This window comes from Mytilus californianus, unplaced genomic scaffold (assembly GCF_021869535.1).
Source record: "Mytilus californianus isolate M0D057914Y unplaced genomic scaffold, xbMytCali1.0.p SCAF_20, whole genome shotgun sequence".
Lineage (NCBI taxonomy): Eukaryota > Metazoa > Mollusca > Bivalvia > Mytilida > Mytilidae > Mytilus > Mytilus californianus.
In genome coordinates this window covers 7,194,127-7,211,962 of record NW_026262669.1, presented here as the reverse complement: position 1 = coordinate 7,211,962, position 17,836 = coordinate 7,194,127, and the positions used below count along the sequence as shown (strand labels likewise).

The 17,836-nt window shown below is 33.2% G+C and overlaps 1 protein-coding gene and 1 long non-coding RNA gene across 4 annotated transcripts in view; one reads left to right on the top strand and one right to left on the bottom strand.

The window, feature by feature from the left end:
• Positions 1-17,836, bottom strand: part of LOC127731616 (uncharacterized) — a 154,469-nt gene that overhangs the window by 34,990 nt on the left and 101,643 nt on the right. The gene's annotated exons all lie outside the window — the stretch shown is intronic.
• Positions 1-17,836, top strand: part of LOC127731602 (E3 ubiquitin-protein ligase TRIM71-like) — a 402,197-nt gene that overhangs the window by 303,517 nt on the left and 80,844 nt on the right. The window contains exons 1-2 of one of the 3 annotated variants that reach the window (XM_052240382.1): positions 10,813-11,616; positions 12,054-12,110. The exons of 1 other annotated variant lie outside the window; for it this stretch is intronic. In XM_052240382.1, coding sequence (XP_052096342.1) covers positions 10,850-11,616; positions 12,054-12,110 — 824 coding nt within the window. In that variant the 5' untranslated portion in view covers positions 10,813-10,849. Of the gene's footprint in view, positions 1-10,812; positions 11,617-12,053; positions 12,111-17,836 lie in introns of those variants that run through there. One more of the 3 variants, XM_052240383.1, reaches the window with a different exon arrangement.

The following is a 17,836-nucleotide window of genomic DNA, read 5'->3' as shown; positions in this document are numbered from 1 at the left end:
GTGATTCCTGGCCGTAACAGCAATTTGGAACTCATCCGGGAAAACTTTATATCAGATTAAAATATTGGCATTTGATGCCGGTAAATTTTTGAAGACGTCAGACATGTAAGGGTTTGATGACTTAAAGAAAGAGGAATTAATGTTGCTTGCTAAACATCTAAAAGTTCTGATTATGACACTGTAAAACAGGAAGTTTTGAAAGCTAATAAGCTAATGCCAGAAGCATATAGACAGAAAGTTAGGTCTTATAAAAAGTTTAATTAACAAACCTATGTTGAATTTGCTAGGGGAAAAAGAAGATCTATTTGATAACTGGCTTACGTCTATGAAAATAGATAACAATTTTGATAATATAAGATAATTGGTGTTATTATAAGAGTTCAAGCAGTGTGTTCATTTAGACTTAAAACACATTTATATAACAAAACTGTTAAGACATTACAAGATGCAGCTGTTATTTCCGATAACTATACCCTTTCACATACAAGAAGTTTCAAAGGTCAAAATGTTAATACTTCGAGCGGAAATTACAAAAATCAAGGTACTGAGCGTACTGATAATCAGCCTGTTGCACAGAATAATATGTCTAGTCCAAAGTTTTATACTTTTAGAAGTCACTAACTTGAGCTTATTGTAAGAAAAATGGTCACCTGATATCTGATTGTTTTAGATTCTGAAGAAGAATGAAAGAGATAATAAACCCAAATCCAGTGCTTGTACGACACCCCTTGTAACCCATAAGTTGGAATGTCCTGCGAGTCAGGCTTTTAAGTCCAGTTTTTGTGATTACATGGAGGATTATAAACCCTTTATGTCTGAATGGTTTGTTTCTATTGTTGAACTACTCCTCAGCCCATTAAGATTTTATGGGACACTGGAGCTTCTCAGACGTTGTTATTAGGAGGTGTGCTGCCTTTGTCCGAGGACACTTCTGTTGGTGCCTCCGTTTTGTTACAGGGTGTGGAGTTAGGTTGTATAGATGTTCTCCTACATCGTATTTCTCTGAAGTCAGAAAATTAGTTACTGGACCTGTGGGTGTTCGTACAAGTGTCCCTTATTGGTAGGAAATATCTAGCTAGGAACTAGTGGTAGCTGAACCAACTGTTACCAGTGAAACGGTTGTGGGTGTTAAATCACCTGAAGATGATGCTGAACTGTAAACAGCTTGGGTGTTACTAGTGCGCTGGCAGGAAAACAACAAAATGAGGATTTGCAAGAAGACCATAATGAATATATGGACCTTTCTGACACTTTCCTTGCCGACATTGACGGTTCATGTGGCTCAAAAAAGGCCATGATAAGACCACCTAGTACTAACAAACATGTAATTATGCCATGGCCAGAACTGAACAGAAAATTTGTGGAAGAATAAAATAAAGACCCTAAGGTTCTTCAGCTCCGCAAGAGGGCTCAACCACAGGAGGAAGCAGACAAAGTGGCAGAATGCTTCTATCATCAAGACGGCATTTTAATGAGGAAATGGAGGCCCCTGATGCTATCCCAGAAGAGGAATGGAGAGTGGTTTACCAGGTGGTGGTGTCTAACGTTTATAGGCAAGAAATTATTGGTCTTGTCCATGACACCCCCTTGGGTGGACATTTAGGTATAAGGAAGACTTGCCTTAAGATCTTGCAGAATTTCTACTGACCCAGACTTATGAATAATGTCATACAATACTGCAAATCATGCCATATATGCCAGGTTGTTGGCAAGCTTAACTAGAAAATACCACCAGCAAAACTTCTGCCAATTCCAGCCTTTGAAGAACCTTTCAGTCGAGTATTGATTAATTGCGTTGGACCTTTACCGAAGACCAAGACTGGAAATGCGTATTTATTGACGATCATGTGTATATTCACTCGCTTTCTTGAGGTTATTCCGTTCATGATACCAACTATTGTCAAAGCTCTCTTTAATTTTTCCACGTTATTTGGACTTTCTAAGTCTATATAGTCCGACCAGGGTTCAAATGTCATGTCGGGTGTATTTCAGCAGGTCGTTTACCAGTTACGGATTGCTCATTATAGGTCAAGTGTTTATCATCCAGAATCTCAATCTGCCTTTGAACGTTTTCATTGAAGAACATGATTACAACTGGTTGTCTTCAATTTGACAGAGACTGGGATGATGGTGTTCACTTTCTTTTTTTTACGGTCCGAGAGGCTGTTCAAGAATCCCTTGGTTTTAGTCCCTGTGAGTTGGTATTTTGTCACGCTGTAAGAGGACCTTTAAAATTGTTTAAGGAAAAATGGCTTACTGAACAAACTGACTTGAATCCTCTAGACTATGTATCAAGATTTAAAAAAAAAATTGTATACTGCTTGTCAAATTGCTCAGAAAAAATTAAAAACTGTTCAGAATAAGATGAAAATATGGTATGATAAAGATGCCTTGGAGGTTTTGAGCCTAGTGATAAGGTACTTGTATGTTTGCCAGTCCCTGGAATCCTTTACAGGCTAAATATTGTGGTCCTTATACAATAGAGAGTAACATCTATAATCTCACAGTCTTCGACATAGGAATCTGTTTTCCTAGTTGGCTTCGTAATCTAACAATCTTCAATCTTGTATTCGGTTCTATACTCGAATTCCTCTTTTATTACAATATCCCCAATTGACAAACTATCATGTAAATCAAGGTTTATATGAAAATTAACAATCTTCTTTAGCACTATAAAACCAGGTTCAATCCACCATTTTCTACATAAGAAAATGCCTGTACCAAGTCAGGAATATGACAGTTGTTTTCAATTGGTTTGCTGTGTTTGTGCTTTTGATTTTGCCATTTGATTAGGGACTTTCCGTTTTGAATTTTCCTCGGAGTTCAGTATTTTAGTGATTTAACTTTTTTTCAAAAGTGTCATACACTATTGTTTATCTGATTCGATTCTGATGATATCTGGTGATAACAAGAACGCTTAGGTCAAGCAATCGTCTACAATGATATGCGTGTTTTTTTTTTCATATTTCCGTTTTATAAAATTCCTGTACATTGACATATTATACGGTATGTGTGTGTGGCTTGAAGATGTGACAACCCTCTGCAATATTATGATCTGTTGTTTAACTGATTTCCTGTATATATTTACTCTCGACTAGGCATTTTATGTGTTTTGTCTGTGTCTCGTAAATGTGACAAATTTTGACATTGTTTTAATGGTTAAATTAACAATCTGTGCATCTTGAAAATTGTTCCTGTCATTGACGGATAGAGGAGCATAAAATGTACGACCACATTTTTTTTTTCAGCGTTAAGAATAATGGTATGACTTGCTACTGTCTTAAACCATAGTTCTTGAATTGGACATGAAACAATGTAATAAAATATTGTCTGTCCTTACTGTTATTTGAAATATGTATCATGTCATTATCTTTTTTTTTTAATTAAATTTCTGTCTTTGTATTTAACTTCAGTCGGTAAGTGTCGTGTGCCAAACCGATAAATATAATTGATAGCTTTGAAGCAATTGGTTTTTTTTTAATGTATGACACATGACAGTCTTGGTATAAAATAGGAAAATGTATGACAAATGGTTGTCTTGGTATAAAAATAGGATATAATGTTGGAACACTGTTTTCAAAATGTATTACACTGCTACCTTATAAATAAGACGTGGTATGAGTGCCAATGAGACAACTCTCCATCCAAGTCACAATGTGTAAAAAGTAAATAATTATGGGTCAAAGTACGGCGTTAATACTTTGCATGTCATGAACAAAATCATACAATAATACTTAACGAGGGTTAAATACGCTTTCATTCATTAATATTAAAACCAATAAAGATAAAGAAAGAAAGAACATGTGGTACATGTATGATCGCCAATAAGACAACAGAGAGTGAATGACATAGATGTTAGTAACCATATGTCACCTGACGACATTCGTCACTGAGCAAAACAAAAATTGTATGGTAGGCTTTCAAAGGTCCCGACATGACAAAATGTAAAACAAATATATGTTTATCCTATAAACACAGGATTTCATAAGTGCATATAGAAGTACTTTCAAATTGTTTGATACTTCCTCTTTCAATTCAACAAGTAAATGTTGATTAAATATGTATACTGTAAAATGTCATTCAATTAATTCCAATATTGAACGACAAGAACTTATAGAGAATCTCATTTTCCTGTAGAATTGTCTTTTGAACGTATCGTTTTAAAGATATAACGAATGACTTAGCTCACATATATAAGTTGATTCTTATAACGGACCATATACGTTTAAGGTTATGGTTGGCACTGAAATAAATCAGTTATAAGTGCCAATTCTTGGAGTACATGCTTATCTAACACAGCATGTGTCTCTCTGTGAATGAAATATTACAGAAATCCATCAATTAAAATAAAGTTAATATATAACCTGGCCACAAAGGATCTTATATACCATAGCGGAGATGAAGTTCGCTCTGAAGTATCACATCGAAAGTTTTCTCGATACAATTGATGTTCCAAAATTGAACAACGTCAGTCCGTAACAATGAGTAAAAAAAAAAAAAAGAAAAAGAAAACAAAAAAAAAAACCAACTAAACAACACTCCTTAAGCAAATTACGGCCTCTATCAGTATACTTGATATTTTTGTTCTTCAAGAACTAAACTATACTCCTTAAGCAAGTTAAGGTCTTTATCAATATAATTGACATTTTTGTTATTTAAGAACTAAACAAATAGTAATTGATGTTAAAAATCACAAGACTGCTTTCCTTAGAGCAAAACATGAGTTCACATCGTTTACAAACTATGTTTTAACTTCCAAAACGCTTCGAAATACTCAAATTACATTCAAATTCATGTAATAGTGACCACAAATGTCTACGTAAATATAATGAAAGACAAATGATAATGGATGAACTTATCAAAACATTAATTTGATTTCCTCCATTTTCAGGTATATGGTGCATAAACATGGTATAAAATAACACCACAGTAACAAAGAGGTGCGTGCAACATAAACATGGTATAAATAACAGCACAGACACAACCTGTAGCAAATGTTCCCAGAAACAGAAAATAAAAAAAAATAAAAAAAATTTCCTGATTAAAAGGAATAATTGAAAAAGAAAGTATAAACGTTTTCTTGTTTAATTGAATGCTGTTTTGATATTGAAATATGCATAAGTCTTATTAAATTGTTAAAAAAATTGCAATCGGTTTACTAGTAATGTTTTTGAGTATATTTTGTTCATTTGTTGCATCACAGGAATTATATTTGCTTACATCAGGTAATAATTTATAAATAAATGAACAATTGGTGTATATAATTATGAATTTCGGATGTGCTTCTTTAGATTCACGGCTTCCATGTTTATATTTGATGGATTTTGTCGTCCCTAGTACATCAGAATAATAAGGTTAAATCTTTTTATATTTTGGTTGGTGTAATAATAAAAGTTACTTATAATCCAAAAAAAACAAAAAAACTAAGTAATAGCTTTTTACGATGAATAAACAGCGTCTATAATTGTTAATTATGTTATACATTAGAAGAACTATCTAGCCAATGAACGTTTAATCCAATGTCACATATACGTCTGAGTCAGTCAACAACATTCACGAATTGTATAACAAAAGTGTGCTACAAAACTACAATAAATATGTTAAAATTCAATTCTTATAATTGGTTTTTCATTTCTAGGAATCCTAGAATCAGTCTTACTGTAGACCTTATCGTATTGTAAAGCATTATTAGTTTTTGGGCTTAGTCGTAAAGGAATTGATTCTAAACATTTTAAGAATGTACTTGGGTTACTAGTACCTTATACTTTGGTTTAAATAACAATTTATTACTTAATGTAATTGGGGAAAATCGACAATCAAACAATTAGCAAACCAATGTAAACCTTGTATTATTATTTCAAACATCCCCTTGCACTATCCTAAGTTATTTACGTTTTTGCACTATATTCCAGTAAGCAGAATTACTTTGAATTGTATACTATATCACCGTTCAGAAATCCACGAAAGGTAGGGGAAGGCCAATTTCTCAATGGGGTACTATATCACCGTTCTGGAATTCATTCAGGGTAGAGGAAGGACAATTTCCCAATAGTGTACTATATCGCCGTGTAAAAATTAATATAGGGTAGTGAAAGACAATTTCCCAATAGTGTGCTAAATCACTGTTCAGGAATTCATTAGGAGTAAGGGAATGACAATGTTCAAATAGTGTACTATATCAACGTCCAGGAATTCATTAAGGGTAGGTGAAGGACAATTGACCAATAGTGTACTATATCACCGTTCATGAATTTATGTGGGGTAGGGGAAGGACAATTTCCCAATAGTGTGCTTTTTCATCGTTCAGAAATTCATTCGGGATGGATAAGGGACGTCAAACTTACCACTATTTTGCTATATCACCGTCCGGGAATGCAATAGGGGTAGGAGAAAAACAATTTCACTATACTGTTACAATGTATATATCACAGTTCAGGAATTAATTAGGGGTAGGGGAGGGACAATATCCCAATAGTGTGCTATTTCATCGTTCAGAAATTCATTAGGGATAGGGGAAGGACAATATCCTAATAGTGTGCTATATCAACGTTCAGAAATGCATTCAGGGTATGGGAAGAATCATTACCCAATAGTGTGCTTTATCACTTTTCAGGAAACCAATAGAGGTAGGGAAAGGACAATATCCCAATAGTGTGCTATATTAACGTTCAGAAATTCATTAGGGATAGGGGAAGGACAATATCCTGATAGTGTGCTATATCAACGTTCAGAAATTCATTAGGGGTAGGGGAAGAATCATTACCCAATAGTGTGCTTTATCACTTTTCAGGAAACCAATAGAGGTAGGAGAAGGACAATACCCCAATAGTGTGCTATATTAACGTTCAGGAATTAATAAGTGGTAGGGGAAGGACAAATTCCCAAAAGTGTGTAATATAACCGTTCAGGAATTCATTAGGGGTAGGGAAAGAACAATTTAACAATAGTGTAATATATCACCGTTCAAACATTCATTAGATGTAGAAGAAGGACAATTTCCCAATAGTGTGCTATATTACTGTTAAGACATTCATTAGGAGTAGGGGATGGACAATTTCTCAAAAGTGTGCTTTATCACCGTTCAGGAATTTATCAAGGGTAAGGGAAGGACAATTCCCAATATTGTACTATTTCAACGTTCAGACATTTATTAGGAGCAGGGGAAGAACAAATATCCAACAGTGTTCTGTATAACCGTTCAAAAATGTATTATGGAATGCGGAAGTACAATTTCCTTAAAGTGTTCTACAGGAAATGCCTATACCAAGTCAGGAATATGACAGTTGTTTTCAATTCGTTTGATGTGTTTGAGCTTTTGATTTTGCCATTTGATGAGGGACTTTCCGATTTCAATTTTCCTCGGAGTTCGGAATTTATGTTATTTTACTTTCTACATCACCGTTCAGAAATTCAAGAGAGGCAGGCGAAGGACAATTGAACTATATATTTCACAAGTTCTGAAATTGTCACTATTGATTTTGTCAGCTTTTATGGATGTCCCCCTTTTTAGTTTATCATTGAGTATGGTAATTTTGTTATTTTATTTTTGTTTTTGTTTTTGTTTATGTTGATGTACGATTTAACAAACAATCTGGTTTATGTTTCATTAATTCGACTAGTATTGCTGATAAATAAACGAAATCCATGTAATTCCTCCAGATTTTATTCTTACAGTATTAAAACTTACAACTTCAAAATGACATGCATTGAGAGTCACACACAAATAAATAATGATTCATCTAGTAAGTTATAACAAGTGAGAGTAGTATAAAATCCATTTGAATTGATTTTTAAAACCTACGCTTATCATATGATTTTATTTAGCAAGAATGGTACTCGTTGCGTTTAAACAATTTGTTTTTGTTCTGTTTATAAATACAATAATAGAACTGAAAGGAGGTATACAGGCGTAACGAGTTTTTATTTGTTACGTTTACAATGGTTTATATATTAGATTATAGAAATGAAAGGAGATATACGGGCTTCAACATTTTTGTTTCTGTTTTTATGTATAATTATGTATAGAATTGAAAGGTGATTTATATAATTAAAGAATTTGTACAATATAGTCTATAGATTAGTATGATTAAACACGATCGTAACGTATCAATTGAAATCCGTGAAAATCATGGGCTGGAGTAGATGGTATTTGCTGCTCATATATTGGAAGTTTGTAACTAGAAAGTTGAAATCATTACGTTTGTCATAAAGTAATTAATATGCGTCAATCTCGAATTAAAAATCAAGACACAAAGCAGATCATTTCGTTTTATTTATCTTGAGTCCACTTGGAAATGAGAAAGCAGCACTCACTAAAATATCAGTCACAAATGATATAATTACGTATTAAAAATTAATCGATTCGGCTGCATGTAATTTCACTCAACAAAACTTGGACTACACTGGGAAAATCGGAGTGATTCATTCGACGAAATACAATCTGAACCGGACACTCTTTCCTATGGTGAAAGCCTTTTAACCGTATTCATCGTTATTTGCTATATATTTGTTACCACTGCATAATGGGACATGCAACTTTTGAAAACCTAGGCTATTAAAAAGCACTTCCGATTCTTTTTCTTTTCTACTTTTAAATCATTTTACTAACAATATTTTCTACATTTGATTCCTCATGTCCCGGAACATTTTTTCTGTCACATTTGCCATTAGTACAGCACATATCCTGGTGGTCTTTATTATAGCATAAATTACTAGTCGATCTTTTTTTAATTCATATCTTTAGTAGATGTGTTTTGTTTATAAATAGTTTTATTCACCGAACAGAAATACCCTTATGAAAGGGAATACAAGTTATTTCCGATTATAACTTGTTAACGTCGAACTGTGTTTTTCTAAATCGTTTTGGTTTAATCTATTGTGGGTTTTAATCAAATGTGCCATTTAAAAAAATATCACGAGTTATTTCTACAGGTTATTGTTAATGTTACCTGATAATGTGTGTGTAATGTTACATTGTATAAGTGTACTTTAAAACCTTGATGAATGATTTAACACATGAAATGCAGTAAAGGTCATATATTAAATACACGTTTCACCTAATTAAACCAGTAATTTGTGTTTGAAATACAAAACACACTTGAATTGATTTTAAATCTTCAGATATCATATGCATGAATGGGACTTTAAAGAATTTTTATTTCGTCTGTTTATATATATATAATTAGAGACATGAAAGGAGATATACAGTCATAAAGAATTTTATTTGTTCTTTTAAAACATACAATTTGTGAACTTTTGAAGGTACACAGACTAACATGATTTTTATTTGTTCTGCGTTTATATACAATTATAGACTTGAAAAGAGGTATCCTGGTTTAAACAATTGAGATGAGCCGTATGTCTCTACATGTGACAAACGAAATCAGTACACAATGTATTACAGTACTGCTGGTCCAACTGCTTATTATTTGTGATATTGTTTTTGCTTAACGCCAACATATCACTCGTTGCTATACCATGAATGGGGAAGCCGCAGCATCCAGACGGAATCTAGTCAATTAAGACAGCAGTCGGACTCGCCTTACCGTAGCAGAATTCGAGTTTACATCCAAAGTGTTGGTAGGCTTGTGATATTTGTAAATAAAATATCTAAATAGATATCCCAACTGTTGAACTATACAGCAACCGTTAGAATGATAATTAGTTTCCTTTTTCTCTTCAATATCATGAGTCTACATTTAGTATTAGAATAATGCCTTCTTTACAACTTCTTCTATAAGAAAATTACTTCAACACGCAATTCAGATAATGATGTTTAACCTCGGGTTTCTCGTTCGGTTCGTGTTGCTAAACCTTAAGTGTTCTATATAATGTGTTGTTAGTGATGTTTGTTTTTTCGACGTTTTCATTTTTCATGTTGTTGGCATTGTTTATTGAACTAATGATAAGTGATTATAATTCTCCTTATTTTTAAAGCATTGGATTCGAAGGTGCTAACTGTGAAGCCAGATCTGCTAACCCTCGTAAAAAATCAAAGTAACCGATTAATTCATTTCATATATTTAACTATTCGCCAATGGGAATCATGGTATATATTTACGTATAGACGTATATAGATATACAATCGATTTCATATTATGTTTCAATGTTCAATGACAATTTACCTTCATCAACGTATGTATTTGGATATTTCGAATTGGTTACAAAGAATTGCTATGCTTTTTTTTGTTTTTCAGAAATGTGTGTGACCCTCATAGGTATCATGTAGACGTATCTCTTGTTTTTATAATCAGTAACGGCTAATATCAAAGTAATAACAACTGCAAATCGATAACCATTAGGTCATATTTTGAGTAGATACTATTAAATAAGACTGTTGAGCAGCTTAATTTTAATCTATACGTTTATTAGAGATAAACACATAAAAATCCAAACACCAGGACTTGCGTTTAAAAGAAAACTTACACTATGTAAATTCTGTGTATGTACTAAATTTTTTTCCGGATATCGTACACATCTTACTTACAATTTACAGTTTCCCCCAGTGTAATATGTCTATATATGCATACACCAGTTATTATTAGGATGATATTTTACTTATTTTGTTGATCTAAATTATGATTAATAAGTCAAAAAAATTCAGGTCAATATCTAACATCATCAATAAAACCTTATACTGGCCAATAATACAGTAGTCAATAAAACTTTGTCTTATATGTAAAATATTCATAATATATTAAAATTATAACTTAAGTTTTATGTTTCACAGTTCTACCTTTAAATACACGACAAATACATATAACCGTTATTGATTTAAATGTAAAACACTCTTATCATTTGGCTATTTTCCTTACCTGTGTATTATACATTGTCGAAGATAATTGACGAAATGGCACAGGCAGCCTCGAAAACATGTGAGATTTGTGTTAGTGCTCCAGGATCCCAATACTGCTTAGAATGTGAGCAATATTTTTGTGAAAATTGTAAAACCTTTCATATCAGACAGAAACTATCAAAAAATCACCAATTTCAGTCTTCATCAGACGTTATCCCGGAAGGTAAATCGAAGTGTAAGGAACACAATGAAGACTTCAGTTTTGTGTGTAATACATGTAATGTAGCAGTGTGCAGTAGTTGTGTAACTGATAGTCACACAGGGCATGCCTTTTCTAAGTTAATGGACAGCATATCACAGCTGAAGGAGAAGAATAAAAAAGACCTCCAAAGAAAGGTTCACGAGACAACCCAAAACATGAAAAAGATGGAAGAAGTTCTAAAGGCATTTGATGTGAAGGCGGAAGTAGTAGTCAAAGCTATTACAGAAGAAGGTACGAGGATAAAGGCTATGGTTGATAAATGTATCGCAAAGATGATTGCATCGGTCAAGGACCAATCCAAGACGGAAACGGACAAATTAACAAAGATCATAGCAGATAGGAAAATGGATTTGAAGGCGGGAAGTAACTTAGACAAGAAGATATATGAACTCGACAGGACACAAAACGATGGAAAATTGTTACAGTCGTTACAGAAGCTTACAGATGACATTGCAAAGCTGACAATAGAGTCTATACCCGAATTTCCGAACATACAGTATACTGCTAAGCCTGTAACATATAACGACATCAAACAATTGTTTGGCATCTTCAAAATAAGGTAAAGCCACTGCAATTTTTTTGTAGACTGCATTTTGCAGTCGTAATACATGCTTTAATGTAACTATATTATTTGAAAGTGAAACGTATTTTTGCATAATCAAACTTCTGTTTTTAAATATCAATGTATTTCTGAATTGAATCTCATGACATAAGCAGGGGAGACAATTCATTCAATAAAAAGATGTGGTCATTAACAATGTATTGTTTATAACTGTATACCAATGGACTCTAGTAAATATACATGTGGTCTTTGACAATGTACATTTTAAATTGAATTCACAATGCACTCGACACTACGTAAACTAATGAAGTTATTCAGGAATACTTGTTTTCAAACTGGCACAGAATATCTGTTTTCCTCATTTTTAAATTGTTTTGTTTTGATATTATGCATTTAAGGAATCATATGTAAACACTTCATTTTTATTTTGACAGTGGAGTACGTACACAACATACCGGAAACAGAGAGAAAGAATTACCTAAACCACAGAGGTAGGACAATATGTTTGTATATTTTACAGTGTTAATTTTACGCTTAAAACAATGTAAACTTTTCGTCAAATGTTTAAGTGAATCACACATTATCTACGTGTATATCTTAATTTTTTTTTAAGGAAATGAAGCTCCTCTCTCCATGGTTCTGGATAAATTTGTTTCTTATATTGTGTAAACCAGTGCACCGTTTAACTGTTGACATATTTACTAGTAACATGTATGTACTTATCTTCATTACATTGTTCCTAAGTAGCAGTTTTTTAAAGCCGTATTTGCTTAATTTTCTAGATACATGTTTCACCAACTCACATTTTTATTTTAAATATTTTGTTTTGCTTTGATTTACATCTTCTACAAAGTCATTTGTAATTCGTTGCATACGTTAGCAAGCACTTACTCGAGTAGGATTGCGTTTAAGTGATTAATACTGATAATGATGTGCAAACGTATAGCGTAATTTATTTTCCATAGCGTTAAAATTAGGTTGTATTTAATTTTCGTAAATATACTGCTCGTTAACTATTTCTGCTTGTCTAGTTAAAGATTTAGAACCTATTGATACTTTAAATATACGATTTAACCATGATATTGAATGTAAAAGGCATTCATCATAATTATCCGCACTAGTAAGGCAAATTGTGCATAGTATAAGCTAAGGACACCATACTGTTTTCAAACGACATTTTCAAGTCATGTTGCGCAGCTTCTTTTAATTGTGTATATGTAGTTTTATGTTAACTGTTGTTTTTCCTTTCGTCAATGTTCATTATTTGCCATAGTGTTTCCCATATGTCTTCGACGTATGAGTTTGAATGTCCTCTTTGATATTTTCCACCTCTTTTTAAAATATCCTCGATTCACAAGATTATTTAAAATCGACTGTTTGCTGAAGGATTCAACGACTTCAGCAGTAACATTCACAATCAACTGTTAAAAAAGGGGTAAGACTTCAACAGTCACATTCACAATCGACTGTTGATAAAGCGATCAACGACTTCAGCAGCCGCATTCAAAATCGACTGTTGATGAAGGGGTGAATGACGTTAGCAGTCACATTCACAATCGACTGTTGAAAAGGGTTCAACGACTTTAACATTCAAATTCACAATCGACTGTTAATAAAGGGGTCAACGACTTCAGTAGTCACATTAACAATCGACTGTTGATAAATAAAGGTAACAGTAGTATACCGCTGTTCGAAACTCATAAATCGATAGAGATAAAAACAAATCAGGGTTACAAACTAAAACTGAGGGAAACGCATCAAATATAAGAGGAGAACAACGACACAACAAACACACAACATTAAGATGTAACACACACAGAAACGAATTATAATATAACAATGGCCATTTTCCTGACTTGGTACAGGACATTTTAAGAAATAAATGGTGGGTTGAACCTGGTTTTATGGCATGCCAAACCTCCCGCTTTTATGGCAACGTAAAACACAACACCAAAACGACAACATCACATGACAAGACCACAATACAAATAAATGGGAGAACATATAGGACAAAGAAACACACGAATAATAGCTAGCAGAAGGTAGTAGGCTTAAAATTCAATACGCCAGACGTGCGTCTCGTCTACACAAGACCAACCAGTGACGCTCAGATAAAAAAAGTTTGAAAGCCAAAACAAGTACAAAGCTAAAGAGCACCGAGGACCAAAACCTCAAAAAAGTTGCGCCTAACACGGACAGGATTTTCTGCCTGGGACAAGAACTTCCTTATTATTTAGAATAATTTATAATTTTGCAAGCAGTAAATTTTATAAAATGACTATATAATAGATATACATGATAAAACCAAAGTGGGGACTAACTGCAGAATAAAAACGGATACATTACATAAACAACTTAATCCAACATATAAAAATACACTGCCGAGCTAGTTAAAGACTCAACGCACAAAGTGACGTCACATTTTAAATTCTAAAAAAACACACAAAGTGACGTCACATATGAATTTGTAAAAATATTTCCCAAAAATGAAATAGGATTAGGATTGATTCAAGCTTAGATTTGTAACACTGCCATTACATTTATTAATAACAATGAAATTCCAATACTTATTAATAAAATTGTGGTAGTAATTAGATAATTAATTGTATTATCTAGCTATGTCAGTGTTTTTTCTGAATCAAACTGTAAACCAAATATATCGTATAAATTTCGTTGAACCAAACTAAAATCTAATAAATGAAGGGGGTGATTAATTCTCTATACCATAACACACGAATATAACAGAAAAAACGTTAAGACATTTGACAAAATACGACGAGAACAACAAATATAACATCAAAATTAAATACATGAATTTGGGATAGAAAGGTACCGTGACACGCCTTATAGCAATGCGGTTTCACACTCAGCAAAACAGTCACAATCGGGAATAAGTCACGTTCGGTAATTAAAAGATCAGACGACGTAATGACAAACCACAATCTAACACGTGGTAAAAATGTCCTTAGTTAGTTTTGACAAAGACACATCGTATGGATCAACCAATTGGTGATGGTGTCCGTAAAATTTACGGAGTGTCATTTTTAATCTGTCCTCCTCATAACTTTGTTGGAGCAGTTTCTGCGTAAGGAGCACACTCCTGTATATGAAGTCCGTATAGTGTGAACAAGCACGAGAATAACGTATCAATTGAGATATGTAAACACCATACGAAGGGGCAGAGGGTATGTTACTGCTGAGAAATGGGAAATTGATAATTGGGAAGTTGAAATCGTCCCGTTTATCATAGATTTTCGTGTGAAGTCGTCCATCTGTGTCAATATTGAGGAAAAGATCAAGGTATGAAGCAGTCCTTCTAGTATCAGTAGTATCCTTAATTTCAAGTTCACTGGGATATATGAGATGTAAGTATTGGCTGAAATATGGGTTATTCAATGATAGAACATCATCAATATATCGGAAAATAAAATTAAAGAATTTCGCAAGGTGCTTTTTCTTTTTGTCTTTTAGAAGGTTCTGAATGAATTCTGCTTCATACGAGTACAAAAACAAATCGGCCAGTAGGGGTGCACAATTAGTTCCCATTGGAATACCGACTGTCTGTTGAAATATAAATCCTCCAAACTCAACAAATATATTGTAGATCAAAAAGTCCGGCATTTTGATAATATCATCTTCAGTATATTTTCTGGTAGATTCAGTGTGGTTTTTCACATAATATGAATTATTGTAACCCAAAACAAAAAATTTGTATCTACGATTCCCATTTTTGTAGAAAAAGCTCTGTTTAATGAGATGGTGAAGTCGATCTTTCAAATGAGCATTGGGAATAGAAGTGTAAAGCGTAGAAAAATCAAAAGTTTTTATGTTTTTATAAAGGGTTCAACGACTTTAGCATTCACATTCACAATCGACTGTTGATAAAAGGTTCAACGACGTCAGTAGTCACATTTACAATCGACTGTTGATAAAGGGGTCAACGAATTCAGCAGTCACATTCACAATCGACTGTTGATGAAGTGGTCAACAACTTTAGCAGTCACATTCACAATCGACTGTTGATAATGGGGTCAACGACTTTAGCAGTAACATTCACGAATAGCGAAGGAAGTTAGTAAAATTGTTTCGTTTGTATATTATCATTGAATGAACTTAACAGAACACTACCAGTTATTTTTATAATGTTTGTAATAATCGTATATGACACAATTCTATATTAATATTGTTGTAATGGTTAGAAAATACATCAAATAACACCATTACTAACTTAATCTCAATTTCATATTGTATTTGAGAAATTTACCTGTGACATCACTTGTTGTTGCGTTGATACATTCGTGTGACGCACAGTTCCTTATTCTATTGTGCTGTATTTGTGTTCTGTCGTAAATTAATTTTAGTTGTTCGTTGTTATTCTGTTGTTTACATGTTTGGATGGGCTATTGTATTGTTTGTTTATGTATTTCTCTGCCCTGAATGTTCTTGCATTTATTTGTACTTTATTCCTGTCACGTAATGTTGTCATTTTAGCGGAATTTTTAACATTGCTATATAAGCGGGAGGTTTGGCTAGCCATAAAACCAGGTTCAACTTACCATTTTTTCTTAAAATGTCCTGTACCAAGTCAGGAATATGGCAATTGCTATCACATGGTCCGTTTTTATGTATGTTGGCGTTTGTTTTTGTAACAGTTCAGGGTTTCTGTTGTTCCGTTTTGTTTCCTCTTATGGTTGATGTGTTTCCCTCAGTTTTGGTTTGTGACACGGGCTTGTTTCAGTTAAATCGATTTATGACTATTGAACAGCGGTATACTACTATTGCCTTTTTATATAGCTTCTTCAATTAAACTGTTCTGCATATTGTTAAATCTAAAGACTTCATCAGTTCATGCGGCTTTTTGCTGTAAGAAAGACGGGGAAAAGGAGCGAAAAGTATATGCAACGCAGAAATAGTTCTATAAGGATTTTGGATAAAGATAAGAATGTCATTAATTCATTGCTACCTTGTGTTTACATCGTCAACTTAAAAAGAGTTTAATTTTTTTTTAATCAATTGTGTTGTTCATTACAGTGATTACGAACAGGACACGAAACCAAGAAAGGAAGGAAAATACCTGTACAGATGTGACGAGTGTGGGTAAGCTCCTTAATATTGTTTTAAGGACATGACGTAAATATGTATATTTATTTTATATTAGCAACATACACTACAAACCAGAAAAAAATCTGAAATGGCCTAATATCTTTATTCGACTGTACTGATTTTTACTCGACCAGTCTGAACCATGCTCGACCTAGTCTAAACCATACTCGACCTAGTCTGAACCATACTCTACCAAGTTTTAACCAACCTATTTCTGTATCTATCTATTGTATTTCATCAATTTAGGAACTTTTTTAACAACAGCTATTCCCCGTGGCTAGAAATTTGAACAACAATTTGAAATCCAAAATGTATTTTATATAGCATTGAAACTAAAATTTCACAATAAACATAATATAATCATCAACACCATATTCATCAACACTTATACATATATATATTTGTGGTCTAGAGCGCTGGACACAGCACTGGTGGTGTCGTCACGATATCCCAATAGGATGAGTTCGAATCCCGGCGAGGGAAGAACAAAAATTTGCTTTGGCAAATTTGCAGATTTAACATTGTTGTGCTGATATTTAGAGTAATTATGAATATAATATGTGTTTTCAACCGTACTTCACCTTCTTTGGTGATCTTATATATCGATCTATCGTAGAGTTGTCACTTGTTTAGACGTACTTATCAAATAATTATTTCTGTGACTACATCTTACGATCCTTTACGACAGATAATTTAGCTAATCTGCAATCAATTCCATCTTCATGCCTAATATAGCATGTACTGTGTTACAACTCTAGATTCTACTGATGAGGAAAGGTAACACTAGGCCACCGAAAGCTGAATGTTTAGTTCAGTCTAGGTGGCCGTGTGGTCTTGAGCGCTGGAAACAGTGCAGGTGGTGTTGTCACGATATCCCAATAGCATGAGTTCGAATCCCGGTGATGGAAGAACAAAAATTGGCTTCCGTAAATTTGCAGATTGAACATTATTGTGCTGGTATTTAGAGTAATTATGTATATATATATATATATATATACAATGAATTTAACCTTTGAAATATAAATAAAACAAGATGACCAAAGAAAATTATTTCTGGTAGGATTACAAAACTATAATGTAATAAATTAAGTTTTCGGTTAAATAAATTTGTATA